Source organism: Populus nigra, chromosome 17 (assembly GCF_951802175.1).
Source record: "Populus nigra chromosome 17, ddPopNigr1.1, whole genome shotgun sequence".
Taxonomy (NCBI): Eukaryota; Viridiplantae; Streptophyta; class Magnoliopsida; order Malpighiales; family Salicaceae; genus Populus; species Populus nigra.
In genome coordinates this window covers 10,477,904-10,486,834 of record NC_084868.1, presented here as the reverse complement: position 1 = coordinate 10,486,834, position 8,931 = coordinate 10,477,904, and the positions used below count along the sequence as shown (strand labels likewise).

At 35.3% G+C, this 8,931-nt stretch overlaps 2 protein-coding genes across 3 annotated transcripts; one reads left to right on the top strand and one right to left on the bottom strand.

Moving 5' to 3' along the window:
• Nucleotides 1-2,032: 2,032 nt before the first annotated feature.
• Nucleotides 2,033-5,913, bottom strand: LOC133677017 (cycloartenol-C-24-methyltransferase-like). Of its 2 annotated transcripts, XM_062098838.1 has the most exons (13): nucleotides 5,583-5,913; nucleotides 5,423-5,483; nucleotides 5,179-5,252; nucleotides 4,969-5,053; nucleotides 4,791-4,846; nucleotides 4,320-4,374; nucleotides 4,088-4,135; nucleotides 3,843-3,926; nucleotides 3,595-3,711; nucleotides 3,434-3,517; nucleotides 3,171-3,296; nucleotides 2,939-3,036; nucleotides 2,033-2,289 (listed from the first exon to the last, which is right to left on the bottom strand). In XM_062098838.1, exons 1-13 carry the CDS (start codon nucleotides 5,663-5,665, stop codon nucleotides 2,235-2,237), a joined length of 1,026 nt encoding a protein of 341 aa, XP_061954822.1. In that variant the 5' UTR covers nucleotides 5,666-5,913; the 3' UTR covers nucleotides 2,033-2,234. The 2 variants fall into 2 exon arrangements, with proteins under 2 accessions (XP_061954822.1, XP_061954823.1); XM_062098839.1 differs by lacking the exon at nucleotides 5,583-5,913 and having other exon boundaries at nucleotides 5,124-5,252.
• A 1,388-nt stretch (nucleotides 5,914-7,301) lies between these two features.
• On the top strand, nucleotides 7,302-8,931 carry LOC133676678 (protein TEEBE-like). Its single transcript, XM_062098397.1, has 3 exons — nucleotides 7,302-7,454; nucleotides 7,563-8,060; nucleotides 8,179-8,931. Exons 1-3 carry the CDS (start codon nucleotides 7,364-7,366, stop codon nucleotides 8,697-8,699), a joined length of 1,110 nt encoding a protein of 369 aa, XP_061954381.1. The 5' UTR covers nucleotides 7,302-7,363; the 3' UTR covers nucleotides 8,700-8,931.

The following is an 8,931-nucleotide window of genomic DNA, read 5'->3' as shown; positions in this document are numbered from 1 at the left end:
CATAGTCATTCAACACAATCGGATAAATAATGTATGTTGTGGGATCAAAGATCTTAATTTACATTCGTCTCTTGACTTTTCCAAATACATATTTAATTATTATTAATGATTTGTTTTTAATTTATTGATGAAAAGTATTATCAATTTATTTAATTAGAGATGCTTTTGTAAGCTTTTTTTTATTTACACTTGATATTTTTTTATGTAAAAAAACATATTGAAAAAGATTCAAGAAATCTATTTTCAAATAATATTTTTAATATGTATAACTTTGTATAATATTTTCTTACCTCTTATTTTATTTAATCAATTTTATACATGTCTATTTTTCTTAACAAAGTTGTTAAATACAATTATGTCAAAGATCCGAGTTGCAAGGCTAAATATTTGATCTATATCTGACTCTTAATTACTTTTAATTTTCATCTTTATCTATCGTTAATGAGTTTTTATTTATTTATTAATATACATGGTTCTCAATTTATTTTATTAGATATATTCATAAATTTTTAATTTTTAATTTTTTTATATATAAAAAATACATTAAAAAACCTGTATATTTTTGTTTAAGAAAAACAAATCCGACGACAGCAAAACATTGGTTAAATAGCTAGTCCAAAGCTATAATTGACAGCCGAAAAGCAACGAGAAAGTGGGTATGTAACAATAGTGACAAGCAGGAAGCAGTGCCCAAGCCATGAAAATCACTTGCAGAATTTTTGTTTTATTGCTATACTTCGGCTAAGGCCACCATTTGGTTGCTTCGCTGCATTTTCAATTTTCTTTCAACCAGTTTGTGCACAGCTGAGAAGGGAAGATTCCCATTGCTTCTCCATACCAATCCTCCAACTTCATGTGACCAAAGCCTCCTTTAAATGAGCCATATAGAGGCTGTGACCTTTGAAACTGAAAATATTTTCTATTTGAACTGAGTTGGGGGGGAGCTACTGGCTTTTATCTGAATTGTACTCGGATGAATGCGGTTTCGTAAACCAGTATATTTGCAGAATGTTTGGAAGTGTGAAAATTGTTATTTTTTAAAATAATAATTTTTCAATTAATATTTTTTTGTGTTTTTTTATATCAATACATTAAAATAATTCAAAATCACTAAAAAATTTAATATCGAAACTCAAGTCCACTTCATGTCTCTTCTGAGTGTACCAACTTTTGCATGTTCATCGAAGAAATTCATCAAGTCTTGTTGTGGGAGCATGAGGGTCTCTTTGTTTAGTTTTAGTTTTTGCGATTCCGATGTAAAAATCACAGTTAAGTATTTGATAATACATTAAACTATATTTTATATTATGAAGTCCACTAAAAAATTAAATTTAAAACATAATTTTTATAAAACAGATTTTACATGTATTTTTAACCGAGTTTAGTAAAACTCTATTTGTTTTTGCGTTTCAAAAACATTTTTTTCAAAATTTAAATTTTTTTTATTTTTTTCTTTACTTTGAATTAATTTTTTTTTATATTTTCAAATCATTTTAATGCTCTGATATTAAAAATAATTTTTTTAAAAAAAATATTTTGATGTATTTTCAAATAAAAAATACTTTTAAAAAGCAACTACAACCAAATATTTTATACATGTTTTTTTGCTGCACATAAACCCTAACCACAATTTTTACAAAACACGTATATAAATCCAACAAACTACATTTTTTTTAAATTTATTTTTTTAAACCACAATCATAAAAACTACCTCAGAAACCAACACATCTTCGCTTGTGCGCCGAGAGAGCATTATTAAGAAAATACCTGAACTAGTCGTGACTGCAATACCATCCCAGGTCAAATTTTCATTTTTTAATCCCAATGCTAATCGCATACACGATCCTCTGGCATATTCATTTATAATTTTTCATCTAAATCCTAAACTCAGCTCCAACCCAAACCTACTAATCGTTCTGCTGTTCTTCATCCAGATACATAGCAGTAAAATTAATCATTAAAGATACTGCAGCTGTGAAATTCGAACTGACATGGCATTTGCAAGGTTAAAGCTAAGAGAAATATGCAAGAATTTGAGTCCAATGTGTATTACCTTTTTTTATTAAATAAAAATAGCACGTAGTTAAGTAGACACTTTAACTGAATTTGAGTCCAATATGCATAGGCAATTCTCATCTCTGGTTTCCAAGCAGCGAATGTGCACCAGAATTATTTTTCAAGAATCAGAGGAAATGTGAAAAAACCTTGGAAGCATCTTGTAGGTTTTATTTGGCCTACAAAAGAGGCTTCCGAGCGAGGAAAAAGTACATAGGTGTGAAGATTCCCATCCTGCATGAATCAAGGGCAGAATGATCATACAGTGAGAGCATGCATGCTAAGAAAAAACTTGGCTGTTTAAACCAGATTGAATGTGCAAATCGACCTGTGACCCAGCTGAGTAAACTTAATGAGACTAGAAGGGTGAGTTATGCAAGCATTCAGGATATCTAGTTTGTGTTTTAATGTATTGGATCCAATGGCCAGGCTAACGTTTTAATGTATCACTGGAAAGAGCCTTCCTGGTTTATCAATGAAGAACAGGTACTTAAAGCAAGTCAAGGATAAATCCTGATTACCAAAACTAAATTCCTCTCCTTTTCTACTTCTTCTATTTCTCCTTCTCACCTGAAACAGAGGAGGTTCCTTCATAATTTCCAATCTTGTTCTTTCCACGTATCTATCAGCTAATGGGGGGTTGGAGGTGGGTAGGGGCAATGTTAAAAGGCTGTGAAGCCAGCGATGCAAGAGAAGGAAAAGGGTAAAGAATTCATCCTTTCTAAAGACTCAGAATTTTAGTGCTTAAAGATTTTTTGTATGCATGCTGCCTGCAGAATAAGATTTGTTATGAGAATTAAAGAAATATTTTGAGTTCCATTTTTAAAAATGATATACGAATGGTAAGCCCACAATGAGTTAGAGATGCAGTTAAAGGATTTACCTGCCGCCTTCAACAAGTGCATCTGCTGCTTTCTCCAAGAAAGCCTGAACTCTTTGGCTACCCTCTGGTGCAAGGTGCAAGAACTCTAAGGTTTTAACCTAAATGAGCGATAAATATTTGACTTACGGATTAATTTGCGAGGAGTTAGGAATAGAACTACATTTGATTGAGAAAAAAGCCAATATGATTGTAAGAGCTTCTGGTTTAAAAGAAAGCACCAAAATTCTTGTACCATGTTCCTAGTGATGAATCGTCCAACAGCTGTTACTCGGAAACTGCTTAGTGAGAACTGATTTTTGTCAAGAGGAAAATACCAAGGTAGAGGTGAACCCACAGCAACATCCTTCTCCCATACAACCTAAAATACAAGAGAATAGAAAAACATATAGGAGAGTAGAGGATGTTTTCCAGAGCATGGACTCCATATATTTTTCTTAACTTTGAACTATACAGGTAGAGTTCAGTGAATAGTTCAACCAAAACAAGGTCACTAACCTCGAAACCTGCAAGTTGCAGAGCTTCAAGACATTCTCCCATTGACCTGATGTCAGGAAGCCCATTGCCAAGCTCAACTTCTCCCTGTTTACAATAGCATAATTGAGTTACCGTGCCCTATGTGTAAACATCAGAATAAGGGGCAAGTTTATGCAGGCAACCTTAATCCTTTGGTGTTCTTGGTTCAGAGGGTCAAATGATTCAGTTATGCACCATTCATAAGCAGCAAAACACTGGCCAGGTTTCAACACTCTGTAAATCTCTTTATAGCAGTCACGCTATTTCATCCAAAAAACAGAGTCAAATAACTTCAGATAAAAAGGATTGTCTACAATTGAAGCAAATGCAATGAAGGCTATATCATAACTTGTCGCATTGAGAGTTCATTCAAGTTTGGAGTATGACATACCACATCCGGTGCATGGCAAGTGGCTTCTATTGCAAATATTGCATCAAACGTGTTGTCAGAAAATGGCATTTTCATGAAATCAGCCTGCATCGTCATAAAACATGAGGTGTGAAGGGCTCCAACATAGACAAAAGCAGATGTGGAGGACATAAAGCAATTGAAGTGTCGAACAAATTAACATCTCAGCACAACAGAGATTCACAGCTGCAACTGATGACATTTGCATGAGATACAATTTATCCAACCTTCACATAGTTGCAAGTTTTGCCCACTCCTGCCATGCGATTTAACTCCTAATAAAGAAGGAAAATCTTGAGTATATGGTTGAAAAAATAATTTGACACTTTCTCTGGTTGCAGAAATGGAAAAGTTCAAATGAACTCCCAATTTGAAAACCCCGCAATATTATGGAACTTTGAAACTTTGCATAAATAAGTAATGTCCACATGCATTTTATCACATAGCAAAATCACATACCTCTCCTCTTGATATTTGATATTCATTGTTGTTCACCCCTGTTATCAACGTTCCACTACAAAATCTCATCAAAATCTTGGCCATTGATTAAATTAATTAGAAATTAAGCATCATACTCGACATAAAAGTACCAGAATTTTCTACTTTTCCAATCAACATAATAGAAGAAAATACAGCGATTACTCAGCTAGGAAAAGAGTCAAGCACTATCAATGATATCAAACTCTTATCACATGTTAAAGATACTGTAAACAATGAAAACATAGTGATGCTGTTTGGAGCAGCTATTCAAAGAAGTTATGGTGTTACAGTGTACAGCCCAAGTAGTGAGCTATTCTAACTATTTTCTGATGAATTCCTATATCCCACAAAGAAGAAAGGTTTTGATCCACTACTTAATAAATGCATAGCTAGGAGAATGAAGATACTAAAACTTCAATGATGAAGAGTTCCCTTATCCTTTTCAATCACCTGAATCTAGCAATTTCTCTTAATGGCCCTCCAATTCCACAACCAACATCTAACACCTGAGTTTGACAAATACAAGTTCAATTAATTAAATAGTTTGGTAAGAAAGCTTTAAAAAAAAATGTCCAATTTCACCAAGATTTTATCACATTACAACAAATAAATGATACTAAGAAATCACCTGCTGTCCTTTCTTCAAGCCTAACTGCAAAGCAAGAAAGTGCTCATGTCTCTTGATGCTCTCACGAAGAGACTCCCACTTCCACCTATAAATACATAAATAACATCATCTATCATCACTCCAACGTGGGAACCCCACCAAAACTCCATGCTTACATCCCTAATTGAAGATTCAAAAGGTTCGCCTTGGCAATCACTCCTCGGTCCTCACCTCGGAGCAAAATGGAAAGATTCACCCCAACCATATTCATAGAAGCTTGTCACAAGGTCATAGTACTTGTTGACCTGAAAACCCACAAGGCATTATTTCACTATTATTCACCCCAACCAACTACTATCAACAAAAATCGTTAAACAAATCATTTACCAATAACCCCTGACAAAAATCCAAGTAAACTAAACATGAGCAAGAGCATAATTGAATGACTAGAGCCAATAGTTTTACAAGGCCTTACCATGTCAGTGTAATTAGCTTTTCTTTCCTCATCATCTCCCCCAACATGGTACTTCTCATATCTACATTTTAACACTATATAGTTCAGTAACAAATCATAAAACATGACAAGCCCAGAAAGGAAATGTGATAAAAGTAAATGAGACAGAGAAAGAACTTGCTTTTTGACAGCAGATTTCACTTGGGTTTTCTCAATTTTCCCTCCAACGTTGGAAGCTAGATAAAATGCCCCAGAATTTGACATCTCGCAACCAAAACAATACGAGTTCACTTTTTAAGTTTGAGTTTTACCTCTTTGACAGAAAGAAAGAAGCTCCCTCAAGGAGGGCAGCAACTAAAAATCATATGCAGTTAAATCTGCAAACCACCTTTCTACACGGAAATAGTAGCTTGTGCCTAATGGTAGTTTAAAGATCGGAAAGAAAATTATGTGAAGGAAATGAAATACAAAGGAGACAAGGTGCCATGCAAGTGCGTTAGATAAGCAATGAAATTAGTACTTTATGGTTTTTTTATCTTTATCAGAAATTTTTCAAGTAAATTTTCAATTAATTATTTATTTTCTTAATAGATTAGGAGATTATTCTCAAAGTTTTTTCATCAGACCTCCAAGGGATATTCTCATACCAATTTGTACATTAATGAAGATTAATTCTGTAAAAGAAATCTAAAAACCCAACTTATTTCAATTTCTTCTCATTTCCCTCATCTTCTTTTCCCCGTTAAAATACTCGAAACAAAAATCATTGTCTCAAAATAAATATCTTTCCTAATTCCTTCCGGTTTAGAGAAACACTGAGCATGGCCCAAAATACTTTTAAGAAGATTCACAAAACCCAAAATTGTTTCTCTGCCTAAGCTGGGGAGAGTATCATGTTAGGATTGGTAGTAGACTGAATCCCAGTTAAACATTTTCTATCATTGAGCCCAATTCAGGTCTCTTATGCACACATGATGCCCTTGTGAGTTCTACATTAGCAGAGTTATTTCTAGAATTGAGACCAGGTGCTACGCTCGGTTTAGGAATTCATCACGGTTGAATGGATTAACTTGTTAACATAGCTTCAATTTGTATTAAAAAAATTCACAATGATATTGTTTTGAAAGAATTTTTTTTTTAAAATTAAATTATTAGATTGCTAGATCAATCAAGTTGACTCTAAGTTATTTTTCTATATATAAATCAGCCTAAACCAGGCCAACCTGGCTAGGTTTTATAATTTTGTAGGTGGACTAGAAATTCAAATTATTAGTAAAACAAGAACCAAGCTTCATAAAATCCCTAAGGATGCTAACGGCAGCGAACAACGTCATTAATTTTTACCAACCCATTTTAATGGCCCTAATTACTAGAAGAAATGCAATAGATAATGTCACCTTCAGGATTTCACACATGCCCTTTTGTTTCTGTGAAATAATACAATCTGCCATTCTGCCCACCAACACAAATCATAGGACGTGGGGAAGGCAGATGCTTGTGAGCAAGAGCAAGATCAATTGGAGTTAAAGATGTACGAAACTGGTACTTCCTTGGCAAAATCAAGCATCAAAACTTGCATAATCACCGGCCTGTGTAGACATGAAACAAAGGAGTCAAGATTAGGAAGAGATCAGACATCTAGTCATCGAAGAAGTCCTAGGTGAGAGCAAATCACGGCAACCAATGAAGGATCCACATGGATCAAGAAGGTTCATGGAAACTTGGGACTTTGATTTTAAAAATAGAGGGACAGCCCGACACATCGCACGGCTAATTTGGCGCCACTTTAACATGGGTTGTTTTCTACTGTTATTTACCTTTCTTCGATGCATCCAACTTTTGTTTTTTTTTTTGTATTTGTATTATGAATATATAAATAGATTTTTTCCATTTTTCAGACCCACCTCGGGACTTTTCCTTCCCTATTTAGGGAGCCACTTCTTGAAAGGCAAAGCACACACAATGGCTTTGTTCCTCTCTATTTGCGTTGCTCTCCTTTTCTCTTTTTGCCATGGCTTAGCTAATGCTGCCATTCCAGCTCCACCTCTTGATGGTAAGCAATAGCCTCTCTTTTTTATTATAGTTTATGTAAGATATTCTTACAGCTCTTGTGATATGGATGATCATATATGACCTTATGTGATATGGAAATATTTTGCAGGACTTGTTGAAAATGGGGATTTTGAAGAGGCACCAGCAAAATCAAACCTCAAGAAAACAGTGATCATAGGAAAACACTCACTCCCAAAATGGGAAATCAATGGCTTAGTAGAGTTTGTCTCAGGTGGGCCACAACCAGGGGGATTCTTCCTCGCCATTCCTCGGGGGGTCCATGCAGTGAGGCTGGGCAATGAGGCCTCTATCTCTCAAATTCTTACTGTCAAACCAGGCTCAGTCTATGCACTCACATTTGGAGCCACCAGAACTTGTGCTCAAGATGAAGTGCTAAGGGTCTCAGTCCCTGGCCAGTCAAGCGACCTCCCTCTTCAGACCTTGTATAGCAGTGATGGTGGTGACACTTATTCCTTGGCTTGGAAAGCTACTTCTAAAGCTGTCAAGGTCACATTTCATAACCCTGGTGTTCAAGAGGACCCCTCTTGTGGACCTCTATTGGATGCTATTGCAATCAAGGAGCTGCCACCTCTCAAGCGTACTATTGGTAAGATCCTATCTTTTACAGGATTCTTAGAATTTGCTGAAGTCATTTGTTGTTTTATATATGTGCTCTCTTTAGACAACCGAAGTGATCGTTTGTATTTTCATTTAATTGTATACAGGCAACCTGGTTAAAAATGGTGGCTTTGAAGTTGGTCCACATGTGTTCAAGAACTTCTCAACTGGAATCTTGATCCCTACCAAGCAACAAGATCTAATCTCACCACTCCCCGGCTGGATCGTTGAATCTCTCAAACCTGTAAAATACATTGACAAGAAGCACTTCTTTGTTCCCTCAGGATTTGCCGCGATTGAGATGGTAGCAGGGAGAGAGAGTGCCATAGCACAAGTCATTAGGACAATTCCTAACAAATTCTATAACCTCACATTTACAATTGGAGATGCAAAGAATGCTTGCCATGGATCTATGATGGTTGAGGCTTTTGCTGCCAAGGAAACTGTCAAAGCACCCTATGTTTCTCAGGGAAAGGGTGGATCCAAGACTGCAACTTTAAGGTTCCAGGCAATTTCAGACAGGACAAGGATTACATTTTACAGTTCATACTATCACAACAAGATGCACGATTATGGTCATATGTGTGGCCCTGTCTTGGATGATGTTAGGGTGTTTCCAACTCACTGACGAGTTAAAGTTTGGTGGTAACCCAAAATCGTCATGAGTAAATCTATAGGTAATTAGAGTTTTGTAATTGTCCATGAGAAAGAGTTTATTAAAGTGAAATGGGTGCTAGTTTTTTTCTTTTTTTACCAAAGAGACACTTGAGAGGACATGGATGCTAGTTGAGTTGCAAGCTTATTAGCTTTCTTAAAGCTTTTAAACAGAAACAAATAAAAGTGATACTACTATCTATAAA